At 46.4% G+C, this 16,992-nt stretch overlaps 3 protein-coding genes across 3 annotated transcripts in view; 2 read left to right on the top strand and 1 right to left on the bottom strand.

Annotated features, from left to right (window-relative positions):
- LOC118373813 (utrophin-like) overlaps positions 1 to 9,522 on the top strand; it is a 92,719-nt gene extending 83,197 nt beyond the window's left edge. Inside the window, exon 14 of the mRNA XM_052523867.1 lies at positions 7,042 to 9,522. Within this exon, the coding sequence (XP_052379827.1) occupies positions 7,042 to 7,182 (141 nt within the window). The 3' untranslated portion in view covers positions 7,183 to 9,522. The remainder of the gene's footprint in view (positions 1 to 7,041) is intronic.
- A 550-nt stretch (positions 9,523 to 10,072) lies between these two features.
- On the bottom strand, positions 10,073 to 13,177 carry LOC127931583 (collagen alpha-1(III) chain-like). The gene has a single exon (XM_052524730.1). The coding sequence runs from the start codon at positions 13,175 to 13,177 to the stop codon at positions 10,073 to 10,075; it is 3,105 nt and encodes a 1,034-aa protein (XP_052380690.1).
- Positions 13,178 to 16,052: 2,875 nt separating this feature from the next.
- Positions 16,053 to 16,992, top strand: part of LOC127931373 (utrophin-like) — a 37,965-nt gene continuing 37,025 nt past the window's right edge. The window contains exons 1-2 of the mRNA XM_052523866.1: positions 16,053 to 16,276; positions 16,664 to 16,729. Coding sequence (XP_052379826.1) covers positions 16,257 to 16,276; positions 16,664 to 16,729 — 86 coding nt within the window. The 5' untranslated portion in view covers positions 16,053 to 16,256. The remainder of the gene's footprint in view (positions 16,277 to 16,663; positions 16,730 to 16,992) is intronic.

Consider the following 16,992-nt stretch of genomic DNA (forward strand, 5'->3'; position numbering starts at 1 on the left):
AGCAAGGCTATGCTCACTGAGTCTGTACATAGTCAAAACTTTCCTTAAGTTTGGGTCAGTCACAGTGGTCAGATATTCTGCTGCTGTGTACTCTCTGTTTAGGGCCAAATAGAATTCTAGTTTGCTCTGTTTTTTTGTTAATTCTTTCCAATGTGTTAAGTAATTATATTTTTGTTTTCTCATGATTTGGTTGGGTCTAATTGTGTTGCTGTCCTGGGGCTCTGTGGGGTGTGTTTGTGAACAGAGCCCCAGGACCAGCTTGCTTAGGGGACGCTTCTCCAGGTTCATCTCTCTGTAGGTGATGGCTTTGTTATGGAAGGTTTGGGAATCGCTTCCTTTTAGGTGGTTGTAGAATTGAACAACTCTTTTCTGGATTTTGATCAATAGTGGGTATCGGCCTAATTCTGCTTTGCATGCATTATTTGGTGTTCTACGTTGTACACGGAGGATATTTTTGCAGAATTCTGCATGCAGAGTCTCAATTTGGTGTTTGTCCCATTTTGTGAAATCTTGGTTAGTGAGCGGACCAAAGACCTCACAACCATAAAGGGCAATGGGCTCTGTGACTGATTCAAGTATTTTTTGCCAGATCCTAATTCGTATGTTGAATTTTATGATGGCATAGAATGCCCTTCTTGCCTTGTCTCTCAGATCGTTCACAGCTTTGTGGAAGTTACCTGTGGCGCTGATGTTTAGGCCAAGATGTTTATAGTTTTTTGTGTGCTCTAGGGCAATGGTGTCTAGATCGAATTTGTATTTGTGGTCCTGGCGACTGGACCTTTTTTGGAACACCATTATTTTGGTCTTACTGAGATTTACTGTCAGGGCCCAGGTCTTGGCAGAATCTGTGCAGAATATCTAGGTGCTGCTGTAGGCCCTCCTTGGTTGGTGATAGAAGCACCAGATCATCAGTAGACATTTGACTTCAGATTCTAGTAGGGCAAGGCCGATTGCTGCCGCCTTTTCTAGTGTCCGCGCCAATTTGTTGATATATATGTTGAAGAGGGTGGGGCTTAAGCTGCATCCGTGTCTCACCCCACGGCCCTGTGTGAAGAAATGTGTGAGTTTTTTGCCCATTTTAACTTCACACTTGTTGTTTGTGTACATTAATTTTATAATGTTGTATATTTTACCCTCAACACCACTTACTATCCATTTGTATAGCAGACCCTCATGCCAAATTGAGTCGAAGGCTTTTTTGAAATCAACAAAGCATGAGAAGACTTTGTCTTTGTTTTGGTTTGTTTGGTTATCAATTAGGGTGTGCAGGGTGAATACATGGTCTGGTGTATGGTATTTTGTTAAAAAGCCAATTTGACATTTGCTCAGTACATTGTTTTCATTGAGGAAATGTACGAGTCTGCTGTTAATGATAAAGCAGAGGATTTTCCCAAGGATGCTGTTGACGCATATCCCACTGTAGTTATTGGGGTCTAATATGTCTCCACTTTTGTGGATTGGGGTGATCAGTCCTTGGTTCCAAATATTGGGGAAGATGCCAGAGCTAAGGATGATGTTAAAGAGTTTTAGTATAGCCAATTGGAATTTGTTGTCTGTATATTTGATCATTTCATTAAGGATACCATCAACACCACAAGCCTTTTTGGGTTGGAGGGTTTTTATTTTGTCCTGTAGCTCATTCAAGGTAATTGGAGAATCCTGTGGGTTCTGGTAGTCTTTAATAGTTGATTCTAAGCTTTGAATTTGATCCTGTATATGTTTTTGCTCTTTATTCTTTGTTATAGAGCCAAAAAGATTGAAGAAGTGGTTTACCCATACATCTCCATTTTGGATAGATAATTGTTCGTGTTGTTGTTTGTTTAGTGTTTTCCAATTTTCCCAGAAGTGGTTAAAGTCTATGGATTCTTCGATTACATTGAGTTGATTTCTGACGTGCGTAGTGTATTTCTGTATTGTTTTAGTGATTCACCATAGTGAAGGCGTAGACTCAGGTTTTCTGGGTCACTATGTTTTTGGTTGGACAGGTTTCTCAATTTCTTTCTTAGATTTTTGCATTCTTCATCAAACCATTTGTCATTGTTGTTCACTTTCTTCGGTTTTCTATTTCAGATTTTTTAGATTTGATATGGAAGCTGAGGTCAAATATACTGTTAAGATTTTCTACTGCCAAGTTTACACCTTCACTATTACAGTGGAACGTTTTACCCAGGAAATTGTATAAAAGGAATTGAATTTGTTATTGCCTAGTTGTTTTTTGGTAGGTTTCCAAACTGCATTCCTTCCATCGATAGCATTTCTTAATGTTACTCAGTTCCTTTGGCTTTGATGTCTCATGATTGAGTATTGCTCTGTTCAAGTAGATTGTGATTTTGCTGTGGTCTGATAGGGGTGTCAGTGGGCTGACTGGGAACGCTCTGAGAGACTCTGGGTTGAGGTCAGTGATAAAGTAGTCTACAATACTACTGCCAAGAGATGAGCTATAGGTGTACCTACCATAGGAGTCCCCTCCAAGCCTACCATTGACTATGTACATACCCAGCGTGCGACAGAGCTGCAGGAGTTGTGACCCGTTTTTGTTGGTTATGTTGTCATATTTGTGCCTAGGGGGGCATATGGGGGAGGGAATGATGTCACCTGCAGGCAGGTGTTTGTCCCACTGTGTGCTGAGGGTGTCAGGTTCTTGTCCGGTTCTGGAATTTAGGTCGCCACAGACTAGTACATGTCCCTGGGCCTGGAAATTATTGATTTCCCCCTCCAGGATGGAGAAGCTGTCTTCATTAAAGTATGGGAATTCTAGTGGGGGGGATATAGGTAGCACACAGGAGGACAATTTTCTCTGTTACGATAATTTCCTTTTGAATTTCTAGCCAAATTTAAAATGTTCCTGTTTTGATTAATTAAATGGAGTGAGTTAGGTCTGCTCTATACCAAATTAGCATACCCCCAGAGTCCCTTGGTGGATGGGACTATCAGCTCTCTGTAACCTAGAGGGCAACCAGTGGGTTTGTCTCCTCTATACCAGGTTTCTTGCAGGATGACAATGTCTGTATTACCGATTTCTTTGGTGAAGTCCGGGTTCCTGCTCTTTAGGCCAAAGGCAGATGACCTCAGACCTTGGATATTCCAGGATGATATAGTGAAGGCTTTGTGTTCCATAAAGTGTCCAATGTTGTTGGTCGTGGTTTGGCCTCAGGCCAGTAAGTGTGAGCAGAGCCAGCTGAGCATCTGCTACATGCCATTGGCTTGGGCTAGTGTAAGTGGGGATGGTTGACGTGGGGGGGGGTGTTGATTGGTCCGGATGGGAGTGTGGATGTGGCTGGTGGTGTGGTCTGGATGTAGGTCCTCTTGGAGTGGGTCCTCTATGTGTAGGTTCAGGGGGGTCCCGCAGGTCTGGGAGGGTGTCTCGCATGTCTGGGCAGGGTGTCTATTGATCTGTTGTTCCTGTGTGAAGTTTTGGGGCTGCGTTTGAGAGCGATGTCCTTTAGAGTCTGGGCAAAGGTGGGCACTGCTGCCTTGTAGAGGTGGACCTGGTCTTAGAGGCTGTTCAAGTCCAGGGTGGAGTGATGGGCCAGGAAAACATTTGTTTTTGAGGCACAGTCACGGGAAATACTTGTGTTTACGCGCTGTATTGTGGCAGGGTGGAAGTCTTTTCGTGGTAGCAAGTCTTTTCAATCACTCCCTTCAGTGCTGTGGCCACCCTTTCCTGCTGTGTTCTCAGGTCGTTTGTGCCTGTGTGTATTATGATGTGGCTAGGTGAACCTAGTTGGTCCTCAGAAGGTCTAGGGCGCGCTGGGTGTTTGGACACCAGAGTTTAGACACACTGTGTTTGGGGAAAAGGTTTTTTTTTTCTTGTATATATTTCCCATTTGAGATCATAAGGAGAACAATTTGTGTCTTGTATATGTCCTCGGTGTGTGGGGAGGGGGGGTTGTCTTAAGGGCTATCAGGGTGGCTGACAGGGGGGTGCTCAGAGGGGGTGAGAGCCTCTGGGCTTGGGGTTCTTCATTTGTCTGTTCTGCTGTGATTTCGACGCTATGGTCAGGGTCTGGTGTGGACTGTTCTGCTGTGATGTCGAAACTTTTGTCGGGTGCTGAGGTGGGCTCTTCTGCTTGCTTCTCTGTGGGGGTGGCCACCTCTCTAGTGGGTTGTTCTCTGTCACACGCCATCCCCCTCAACCTCTACTCCAGCAGTCTGATCCTCTCCTCTAGTGCTCTGTTCTGCTCCTGCTCCTGCTCTTTCTCCTGTTGAAGTTGTCTCACCACTGTCCATAGTGCAGATATGTCTCTCTCCACCTCCAGCTCTCCGGGTCTGGTTAAGAGAGTGTTGTTGTGCTGGACTGTTGTCTGGGTCTGTGCTGACTGAAGTGTGATCACCTGCTTTTCCAGCTCCACCTGCCTTACCTCCAGCTGGGTAAATTTATCCTTCATTTCAATGAGAGGGTAGTATTCTGTGCTGGGAGGTTGACTTTCCGCTGGGGGTGCCTCGTCTGTGGGGTTATATAATGAAGAGGTCTGGTCTGCCCCGTTCGGGGTGGAGTTATCTTTCTCAAGGGAGACCTTCTCCTGCTGGGCTAATTTTTTGATTAGGTGAAAGTCCAGCTGAAACTGTTTGGGGTTGCCCTGTACCATTACTGTTCCAGACATATAGAGATTTATATTAGCTGACTCAGAGTCCTCGTTGTCAAGTATCCTGAGTTTCCACCCCTTGTTAACGTCTCTGGGATTGTTGGGGACGCTAGCATCCCACCTCGCCAACAGCCAGTGAAATTGCAGGGCGCCAAATTCAAAACAACAGAAATCTCATAATTAAAATTCCTCAACCATACAAGTATTTTACACCATTTTAAAGATACACTTCTCCTAAATCCAACCACAGTCTCCGATTTCAAAAAGGATTTTCGGCGAAAGCAGAACATATCATTATGTTAGGTCAGCAACTGGTCACAGAAAGCATTCAGCCATTTTCCAACTAAAGAGAGGTGTCACAAAAAGCAGAAGTATAGCTAAAATTAATCACTAACCTTTGACGATCTTCATCAGATGACACTCCCAGGACTCAATGTTACACAATACATGTATGCTTTGTTCGATCAAGTTCATATTTATATCCAAAAACCTCAGTTTACATTGGCGCCATGTTCAGAAATGCCTCCAAAACATCCGGAGAAATTGCAGAGAGCCACATCAAATAACAGAAATACTAATCATAAACTTTGATGAAAGATACATGTTTTACATAGAATTAAAGATAAACTTGCTCTTAATGCAACCGCCGTGTCAGATTTCAAAAAAGCTTTACGGCAAAAGCACAATATTCAATCATCTGAGAACAGCGTTCAGCCACAAAAGTAAGCCATACAGTTACCCACCAAATTGTGGAGTCAACAAAAGTTATAAATAGTATTATAAATCTTTACTTACCTTTGCTGATATTTATCGGAATGCACTCCCAGGATTCCCACTTCCACAAAAAAAAATTGTTTTGTTCAATTATGTCCATATTTATGTCCAAATACCTCCGTTTTGTTCGCACGTTTAGTTCACTATTCCAAAGGCACAATGTGCGAGCGCAAAATCCAGAAGAAAAGTCAAAAGAGTACCATTACAGTTTGTAGAAACATGTCAAACGATGTTTACAATCAATCCTTAGGGTCTTTTTATAATGCATGTTCAATAATATTCCAACCGGACAATAGCGTATTCATTACAGAGGAAAAAGAAGGAACGGCGCGCCCACGTGACCGCGCAGTAAACAACTGTTTGGCCACAGCCTAGTCCACTTGTTGAAACACCTCTTATTCGACCCCCTTCCACAATAGAAGCCTCAAACAACTTTCTAAAGACTGTTGACATCTGCTGGAAGCCTTGGGAAGTGCAATCTGGCCCCATAGACATAGCATATTGGATAGGCAATCACTTAAATGAAACTACAAACCTCAGATTTCCCACTTCCTGGTTGGATTTGTCTCATGTTTTCGCCTGCCATATAAGTTTTGTTATATTCACAGACATCATTCAAACAGTTTTAGAAACTTCCAAGTTTTTTATATCCAATCATACTAATAATATGCATATATTAGCATCTGGGACAGAGTAGCAGGCAGTTTACTCTGGGCACCTTATTCATCCAAGCTACTCAATACTGCCCCCCTGTCACCAAGACGTTAACACTCCCTCTCTTAACAAAGGGGTAGTGTGCTAATATAGCACTGTGCCATGCCAGGGGATGGTTTGTGTGGAGGATAAGGTTGCTGATGTTCCCAAAAAGTGTCTCTTGATTTTCCATAAGGAGCTTTATTTTGTCATCTATTCTTGCCTTATCATTCTTTACATACACCGGGTACTGTATTTTAACAGCGGGAGGCAGCTTCTAAGGCCTCTCCATTTGGTTGGAGTAGACTGTTTGACTCTCCTGCCATTGTTGGGCTAAAGGGCTTTGACACCTCTCACTTGACATGTCAGTGGTAATTGAAGCTGTATCAAGCTTGGCAGCCTTATGTTAGAATTCAGTCCTTATAACGTAATGTAGTGTATTTTTCTTCTTGGCTTTTGGAAATAAAATATAGTTTCAAGACTAAACATTACTCACTCATTTCCAGGTTGGATGGTGTTTTCAGGTTTCTGTTGTTTTCCAGAGAATTTGCTGTATAGAATAATAATCATTGGTAGTTGTAAACCTTCCAGGTGATTCCGTAATTCCGTCCAAAATCAGCATCCTGTATATGTTCCTGACAAACAATCCAAGTTTATTCTCTCCCTCTCCCTCTCTCTCTCACTCTCTCAGGATGTGTTGTGTTCTACATATTAGCTAAAAGCCATATGAAATCAATAGACTGTGTGTTCCTTTGCGTCACAGTGTCTTTATGTGTGTTCCCCTGCTTAGGTGTGTGTTTGTGGAAGTTGAGTCTCCCTAGCTGTTCCCTGAATCCTAGGAAGAATAGGCCCTCTTTAGGTCAGGGCACCGTGATAATTGGACTTCCACTGGCAAAGCAGAATCCGCCACTTTCTTAGAAGATGCGTTTTCTAATGAACTAATGAACTCCTTCTTACAAAATGTCTCATCCCTTTCTCACTCTTCCAGACTACTTCGGGTGAGGACATGCGTGATTTCACCAAGGTGCTGAAAAACAAGTTCCGCTCCAAGAAGTACTTTGCCAAGCACCCCCGGCTGGGCTACTTACCGGTCCAGACGTTTCTAGAAGGAGACAATATGGAGACGTAGGTACCTGGGAGGAAGGGGGTCGTTGTGTTGCCTGGGTGAGCCCTCTGTCAACACTAATTTCCTCTCCCTGTCTGTAGACTGTTATACCCCCTGGAAGACTCAGGCCATATATCTCCTGTGTTGCACAGAGCTGCTGCTCTGCTCTAGAGTGAGCACATCTCGATTTTTCACCAGTCGCCTGCTCGGACACACATAAATCCTCAGTAATGGTGTTTAACTAGCGTTACAGATTATGCAGATGCTAGTGGAGGGTGGTGAGTGCCCCCCTCTTGAGGTGTGAGTTATGTCCCCTTCTATGATCTGAACCTTCTCTGTCTCTATATACTAACAGCTCCCTAGAACATGTCTCCCTCTCTCTCCACATCTCAATATCTCACCATCTGCTTTTTGCTATATCTTCTGTCTCAGTATCTTTCCAAGTTTGTGCATCCCTCCTCTCTTTCTCCCTCCCTCTCTATTTATTTATTCTTGTGTTTCTCTCTCTGTTTCTCTCTCTCGCTCTCTCTCTCTGTTTCTCGCTCTCTCTCTCTCTCTCCCCTTCTACTTCTACTTGAGTTGCACAAGTTAATATTAAAAACAAACTGTGAATCCAACCTTACCCCAAAGAAGATACACACACACACAAACACACACACAGTTCAGATGTCCACTCCTCAGATAGACTGGCCCACTTCATTCCTCTCCTCTCTCCGTTCTGCTTTCCTCCCGCTATCCCTGCAGCAGTGTCTCCCTGACAGATCCCTTTTAAAAGGTGGGAAATGGTAGAGAGATTCCTTAAAAAGCTTCTATGAAATGGAGACTTGGAGAAATATGACTATTCCATGACATTCATTTTCCACTTTTCTTCTCCCGCCTGACTTCTCTACCATCCACAAACTGCTGGAAGTCTGGTACAATACAGGCAGTTTTACAGCAGAAACTTATTGCACTGAGTCTGCAATTCTTACTTTTAAGCCCACACAATGACACACACATGCACACACACACACATACATACACACACAAACATACACACACACAGAAACACACTGACATTCAGTGTGTGGAGATAGTGAATCAGGCCATCTCTGAGAGAGGAAGGGAGGGAGAAAAAAAGCCACACCTGTTATATTCAGCGCATGTGACAAATATAATTTGATTTGATCTCTCACTCTCTCATGCCCCCTCTCTCTTCTTCCTTAATTACACGCCAAATACGATTTCTGATTAGACACAGAGACACGTGTTAATGTGAAAGACGTGTCTGAGCCTCCTAGCTTGGTGTGTTATGTGCTGTTCATCTCCGTATTTGGAAGAGTTCAGGATAATACTGTATACTGCTTTAACTCTAGCAGGGAGACTGATGAGTTTAGGTGTTGTGTGGGTTGGAGTTCTTAAAACACATTAACTCAGACTTCCTCTTTCACTCTCTCTTTCTCTCTCCATCTTTATCTCATTGTTTTGATTTGATTTAGGTGGAGTCAATAACACAGCACAGATATAGACACATTCTGAAGAGACATTCGCACACACACTTCTGTCAAACTGAGTGGAAAGCCCTAGCGGAGGATGTGGTAGCGAGCGAGGGCTAATGATATTCCCCTCCGAACATATGGCGATGTTTCCCTGTTCCCAGCACCACCTCTGTCTGTCTGTCTGTCTCTGACAGGAGGCATGAAAAGGTGTCAGAGTGCACAGGTGTTCTTAAGCCCCCTGATAGAGGAGTGGAGGGGAGGAAAGAGTGTCAGGGCGGCTTGTCCTTCAAGACTATTGAGGTGCACTGGCATAGAAGTGTGTACAGGAAAAAGGTACAATATACTGTATGACACAATACAACATCCTGTAAACCATACTGATGAGGGCAGCGTTTTACTCAACACAACTCGGTACCACGTAGGCTCGTTGTTGTTTCCGCTCCAGCAACATCTCTCTATTGGATCACAATTGGCATCACAATATATTCTGCACTCTGCACACACTGTTAGAGCCGATTTGGACATATTTGTATAAAAGACCGAACATATGGAGCTCCATGTATATTTGTGTAAATATATTAAATATTAATGTAAATGATGAAATATTAGGTACGTACCTTTATGATTTATATTTACCTGATTGAGATATATTCATTTGTTGTTAGTGTAACTCCGCCATTTGGCCCCCCCTCTTGCCTGTTCATTGTATTTTGGTAAGTGTGTTAGGATAAAGGCAGGAATTTGGGCCTTCGGGAGAGGAGAGTCCTTGCAAGATGCGACAGGTCATAATATGTATTTTCCATATAAAGTATTCTATGCTTTAAGTTGATTGAAGAATCATTTATTTGTTAGATATAAGAAGAATAAACATTTTTGTTGCACCACATCCCTGGATGTCATTGAATGTTTGGCCGTTTGAAAACCTTGAGTGTGGACTGTATGCGTACCAAACAACCCCGCTTCAGGCTTGGGCAGTGGCTATGGTAAAGACGAAAGGAAGCCACTACACACACAGTGTCATCTCATCAAGGCTTTGCAAATCAAAATTGCCCATCCTTCCCCTTAACTTTAACACTCTGTGTTTCACTGTCTCTCAGTGTGTCTGTCCAAGGTCCATTACCGTTGGCTCTACTGTTGTCTTTGTACCTCCCAGTCAGCCCCTTCCCCTGATACAATAATACCCACACAGACACACTCTGCATGCCAGGAACATAGTTCAATGCAGAGACGTGTGAAAAACTCTACCAGACAATAGTTATGACACCGTTTGAAAGACAAATGCCCTCCACACACTTTGTAAAGAAAAGTGATTTAGTCAGAAATAGACTAGTAAATGTATTATGTGAGGTACATAAATCTACATGTTTGCTTTTTGTTTGCCATGTGATTATTGTACAATGCAATACATCTATAATGTTGACATGATAATATGAGTCCTATTGAAGGCTGCTTGCTCCGTTTACCAGGTCCAGGGAGGTAGGATGTAGTTGGACTTGTCTTTGGCCCACTGCCACCCCACAGGTCCAGGGAGGTAGGATGTAGTTGGACTTGTCTTTGGCCCATTGCCATCCCACAGGTCCAGGGAGGTAGGATGTAGTTGGACTTGTCTTTGGCCCACTGCCACCCCACAGGCCCGGGGAGGTAGGATGTAGTTGGACTTGTCTTTGGCCCATTGCCATCCCACAGGTCCAGGGAGGTAGGATGTAGTTGGACTTGTCTTTGGCCCATTGCCATCCCACAGGTCCAGGGAGGTAGGATGTAGTTGGACTTGTCTTTGGCCCACTGCCACCCCACAGGCCCGGGGAGGTAGGATGTAGGTGGACTTGTCTTTGGCCCACTGCCATTCCACAGGCCCGGGGAGGTAGGATGTAGTTGGACTTGGCTTTGGCCCACTGCCATCCCACAGGCCCAGGGAGGTAGGATGTAGGTGGACTTGTCTTTGGCCCACTGCCATCCCACAGGCCCAGGGAGGTAGGATGTAGTTGGACTTGTCTTTGGCCCATTGCCATCCCACAGGCCCAGGGAGGTAGGATGTAGGTGGACTTGTCTTTGGCCCACTGCCATCCCACAGGCCCAGGGAGGTAGGATGTAGTTGGACTTGTCTTTGGCCCACTGCCATCCCACAGGCCCAGGGAGGTAGGATGTAGTTGGACTTGTCTTTGGCCCACTGCCATCCCACAGGCCCAGGGAGGTAGGATGTAGTTGGACTTGTCTTTGGCCCATTGCCATACCACAGGCCCAGGGAGGTAGGATGTAGGTGGACTTGTCTTTGGCCCACTGCCATCCCACAGGCCCAGGGAGGTAGGATGTAGTTGGACTTGTCTTTGGCCCACTGCCATCCCACAGGCCCAGGGAGGTAGGATGTAGTTGGACTTGTCTTCGGCCCACTGCCATCCCACAGGCCCAGGGAGGTAGGATGTAGGTGGACTTGTCTTTGGCCCACTGCCATCCCACAGGCCCGGGAGGTAGGATGTAGTTGGACTTGTCTTTGGCCCACTGCCATCCCACAGGCCCAGGGAGGTAGGATGTAGTTGGACTTGGCTTTGGCCCACTGCCATTCCACAGGCCCGGGGAGGTAGGATGTAGTTGGACTTGTCTTTGGCCCACTGCCATCCCACAGGCCCAGGGAGGTAGGATGTAGGTGGACTTGTCTTTGGCCCATTGCCATCCCACAGGCCCAGGGAGGTAGGATGTAGGTGGACTTGTCTTTGGCCCACTGCCATCCCACAGGCCCAGGGAGGTAGGATGTAGTTGGACTTGTCTTTGGCCCACTGCCATCCCACAGGCCCAGGGAGGTAGGATGTAGTTGGACTTGTCTTTGGCCCACTGCCATCCCACAGGCCCAGGGAGGTAGGATGTAGGTGGACTTGTCTTTGGCCCACTGCCATCCCACAGGCCCGGGGAGGTAGGATGTAGTTGGACTTGTCTTTGGCCCACTGCCATCCCACAGGCCCAGGGAGGTAGGATGTAGTTGGACTTGGCTTTGGCCCACTGCCATTCCACAGGCCCGGGGAGGTAGGATGTAGTTGGACTTGTCTTTGGCCCACTGCCATCCCACAGGCCCAGGGAGGTAGGATGTAGGTGGACTTGTCTTTGGCCCATTGCCATCCCACAGGCCCAGGGAGGTAGGATGTAGGTGGACTTGTCTTTGGCCCACTGCCATCCCACAGGCCCAGGGAGGTAGGATGTAGTTGGACTTGTCTTTGGCCCACTGCCATCCCACAGGCCCAGGGAGGTAGGATGTAGGTGGACTTGTCTTTGGCCCACTGCCATCCCACAGGCCCGGGGAGGTAGGATGTAGGTGGATTTGTCTTTGGCCCACTGCCATCCCACAGGCCCAGGGAGGTAGGATGTAGGTGGACTTGTCTTTGGCCCACTGCCATCCCACAGGCCCAGGGAGGTAGGATGTAGTTGGACTTGTCTTTGGCCCACTGCCATCCCACAGGCCCAGGGAGGTAGGATGTAGTTGGACTTGTCTTTGGCCCATTGCCATCCCACAGGTCCAGGGAGGTAGGATGTAGTTGGACTTGTCTTTGGCCCACTGCCACCCCACAGGCCCAGGGAGGTAGGATGTAGGTGGACTTGTCTTTGGCCCACTGCCATTCCACAGGCCCGGGAGGTAGGATGTAGTTGGACTTGGCTTTGGCCCACTGCCATCCCACAGGCCCAGGGAGGTAGGATGTAGGTGGACTTGTCTTTGGCCCACTGCCATCCCACAGGCCCAGGGAGGTAGGATGTAGTTGGACTTGTCTTTGGCCCATTGCCATCCCACAGGCCCAGGGAGGTAGGATGTAGGTGGACTTGTCTTTGGCCCACTGCCATCCCACAGGCCCAGGGAGGTAGGATGTAGGTGGACTTGTCTTTGGCCCACTGCCATCCCACAGGCCCAGGGAGGTAGGATGTAGTTGGACTTGTCTTTGGCCCACTGCCATCCCACAGGCCCAGGGAGGTAGGATGTAGTTGGACTTGTCTTTGGCCCATTGCCATCCCACAGGCCCAGGGAGGTAGGATGTAGGTGGACTTGTCTTTGGCCCACTGCCATCCCACAGGCCCAGGGAGGTAGGATGTAGTTGGACTTGTCTTTGGCCCACTGCCATCCCACAGGCCCAGGGAGGTAGGATGTAGGTGGACTTGTCTTCTTTGGCCCACTGCCATCCCACAGGCCCGGGAGGTAGGATGTAGTTGGACTTGTCTTTGGCCCACTGCCATCCCACAGGCCCAGGGAGGTAGGATGTAGTTGGACTTGGCTTTGGCCCACTGCCATTCCACAGGCCCGGGAGGTAGGATGTAGTTGGACTTGTCTTTGGCCCACTGCCATCCCACAGGCCCAGGGAGGTAGGATGTAGGTGGACTTGTTGTCTTTGGCCCATTGCCATCCCACAGGCCCAGGGAGGTAGGATGTAGTTGGACTTGTCTTTGGCCCACTGCCATCCCACAGGCCCAGGGAGGTAGGATGTAGTTGGACTTGTCTTTGGCCCACTGCCATCCCACAGGCCCAGGGAGGTAGGATGTAGTTGGACTTGTCTTTGGCCCACTGCCATCCCACAGGCCCAGGGAGGTAGGATGTAGTTGGACTTGTCTTTGGCCCATTGCCATACCACAGGCCCAGGGAGGTAGGATGTAGTTGGACTTGTCTTTGGCCCACTGCCATCCCAGGGGAAAGTCAACTCTTTCGGCTCAACATCACTGTATCTCCAGGAATCTTACTTCTGCTACCTTTTCTGACTGCACTCGCAACAGCAACATTTTTCAGAGCTAAACGCTCCCACGGTCTCCCTCTCTCCCTTCCTCCCTCGCTCTCTTCATTTTTTTCACAAGAGTGCACCCATCCGGAGGTTAAAAGACCCCTGGCCCAGCCTATCGTGAGTAAAAGAAGAAACTTGAAGAGCTCAGCACAGCAGTGTATGGCTTTAAACAAATCAACTCAAACCCTGGTTGATGCTGCTCTCAGGTGAAAAAGCCCACTTCCTAATGGCACCAGTTGACGGGGCTGCACAAAGTGGTAGCTCACCGCAGACAGCAGCCCAAAACAGCTGAATCTCTCCCTCCCTGAGGGATCTGGTGCAGTAGGAGTCTCCTCGCGGGCAGAGAAGTGACGACTCCTGCTTTCTTTCCCACTGCGAGAGACACTTATCCACGATGCAGCGCTTTGTTTCACTGTCTCCACTTTCACATTGCGAACAAAAACACCAGTAACCTTCAGAGCACCCAAGCCATTATCTAAACATCCTCTCCATCTCCAAAATAACAAGATGCTTCTCTTCCTATCACATCTATATTTAGCAACCGTTCTTTCTCGCTATATTAAATTCATTTTTCTTTCCCAAGGTGTTTCATCTGTGTGGGCTGTGCAGTACAACTCTGAATGTTTAGAAATAGATTTTCATTTTGAAGACTGCACATGAAATGACACTGTAATAAGTGAAAGACAGATTGAATATGATCTCTTGATCATTTTGGTTTTGCTGTCAAATGTCCAGTATGCCTAATTATAGTGATGAATGTCCTTGTAATCAGTGCAGAAACTTAAAACGCATACTTAACAACTACACTAAGTACAGGCCTGGGGCGACAAAGACTTGCTTGGGAATATTCCACTAACATTCTTTAAATAGGGACTCAATTATCACTTGGAAATGAATAGTTGAATCATTAGAAACCATTGGACCATAGCCCCAAGACTCAAGGGGAGATTCTATTTGGATGGGCTCCTAGATGCTGGTCTAAGGCCAGTTTTCCCGAATAATGGTAAAGGTTAGGATTTGGGGTGGGCTTCTGCCTGTGTGCTACTGCTTGCCCCTGTTGTCGCCCCCTTCTGGCTATTCTAAGCATAGCCGCTGGTTGGAACCAATGGTTTGGATGTAAACTCAGGAAAAAAAAATGTCCTCACTTCTTTTCAGCTAAATTAACATGTGTAAATATTTGTATGAACATAACAAGTTTCAACAAATGAGACATAAACTGAACAAGTTCCACAGACATGTGACTAACAGAAATGGAATAATGTGTCCCTGAACAAAGGGTGGGTCAAAATCAAAGTAACAGTCAGTATCTGGTGTGGCCACCAGCTGCATTTAGTACTGCAGTGCATCTCATCATGGACTGCACCAGATTTGCCAGTTCTTGCTGTGAGATGTTACTCCACTCTTCCACCAAGGCACCTGCAAGTTCCCGGACATTTCTGGGGGGAATGGCCCTAGCCCTCACCCTCTGATCCAACAGGTCCCACACCAGCTCAATGTGATTGAGATCCGGACTCTTCGCTGGCAATGGCAGAACATTGACATTCCTGTCTTGCAGGAAATCACACACAGAACGAGCTGGATGGCTGGTGGCATTGTCATTCTGGAGGGTCATGTCAGGATGAGCCTGCAGGAAGTGTACCACATGAGGGAGGAGGATGTCTTCCCTTTAACGCACAGCGTTGAGATTGCCTGCAATGACAACAAGCTCAGTCTGATGATGCTGTGACACAACGCCCCAGACCATGACGGACCCTCCACCTCCAAATCGATTCCGCTCCAGAGTACAGGCCTCATTCCTTCGACAATAAATGCGAATCAGGATGTACCAATCCTGTGCAGGTGTTGTTACACGTGGTCTGCCATTGCGAGGAAGATCAGCTGTCCATCCTCTCTTAGGCACCTCACAGTACGGACACCGCAATTTATTGCCTTGGCCACATCTGCAGTCCTCATGCCTCCTTGCAGCATGCCTAAGGCACGTTCACGCAGATGAGCAGGGACCCTGGGCAACTTTCTTTTGGTGTTTTTCAGAGTCAGTAGAAAGGCCTCTTTAGTGTTCTAAGTTTTCATAACTGTGACCTTAATTGCCTACCGTCTGTAAGCTGTTAGTGTCCTAACGACCGTTCCACAGGTACATGTTCATTAATTGTTTATGGTTCATTGAACAAGCATGGGACACAGTGTTTAAACCCTTTACAATGAAAATCTGTGAAGTTATTTTGATTTTTACGAATTATCTTTGAAATACAGGGTCCTGAAAAGGGGACGTTTCTTTTTTTGCTGAGTTTATATGTAGATGACCGATAGGGGGTGCTGTGTGGAAGCCACCATGCTTCCATCTTGTTACCTCCCACCTTTGTAAAAAACATATTTTGGAAGCTATAGAAGCTACATGTATTAATGTCTACATTCGTTTTGACATTCTATTACAGACACCTTCATGCATAAGGTATATTATGTGAGCTAAACATAAAAATAAACATGAACAAATATATAAAAAACATTTTCCTTAAAGTATATATTTTTGAAATGACTAATGTTACTGTCCTCACTACAGGAAAAAAGACATAAATTAATGTAATTTTGTCCTTGAAACGTATATTTGAAATAGTGTAGAATTCCATTCATTCCTATGGAGGACTGATCCAACTGGGGAGTACCAATATGGCCGACCATGCTTCTCACTGGCCAATACATAGCATCAGCAATCCAGGGTTTATATACATCATTGGTTGGAACCCTACCACCTGTACTCTCCTCCTGTTGCATTTGGTTCTTGACCTTGTTCATGTGATGTGGCCCTAAAGATTGTTGTCCCCTCCCTCACCTCCCTCCCTCCCTTCGTTTCTCTTACAGTCCCGTCACTCTCATCAGCATGTGTCCGGAGCAGTATGAGTGAGTATCTGCATGCCCCGCCCCAGGGAGATCAGAATGCCCCTGAACAGTCTGCCCTCCTCCCTGTCCCTGCATCCACAACTCACCCCCCCTACCACCCCCACTAAGCCGTCATACCGCATGTTGCCTGTCTGCCCGATTGACCAACCTACCAGACTCTTCCTCCCCTTTACAGCCTCCTCTTCCTCCTAACCTCCTCTCCATCCCATTAGCAGTTCCGTAACTCATGGCCTGGCTTCCTAGATCAGCACAATCTTCTGTTGGTTCTTTGTTGATTATATTATCCTAGATTTCTAGCTGCTGATTGTTTCATTTGATTGAAGTCTTTTTGGTTGTTATTGTGTTTCATGTTGTACCCATCTCCACCCCTCCATTCCCTCTCTTCAGGCTTTCCCAGTCTCCCCAGTTCTCTCATGATGACACTCATTCCAGGATAGAGCAGTATGCTAGCAGGTACTGTACACTACCATCACACAAACCTTACACGTACTTGGTATACCAATGACTGTCTATGCCAGACTATTGTCCATTAAGGGTAGAGACAGTAGGGCTCGCCTCCCCTGCCAATTTGACTGTGCCCCCTTAGTGCCAGCCATTCCATATGCTATTCTGACATGGATCTTTCCTTCTCATTAACCATTAACCCACAGGTGAATCACTACAGCCCCTGACTGTTACCAGATAACAAGCTGCCTTGACACACACACACAGCCAGA

Source organism: Oncorhynchus keta, chromosome 8, assembly GCF_023373465.1.
Source record: "Oncorhynchus keta strain PuntledgeMale-10-30-2019 chromosome 8, Oket_V2, whole genome shotgun sequence".
In the NCBI taxonomy this organism is placed as follows: Eukaryota; Metazoa; Chordata; class Actinopteri; order Salmoniformes; family Salmonidae; genus Oncorhynchus; species Oncorhynchus keta.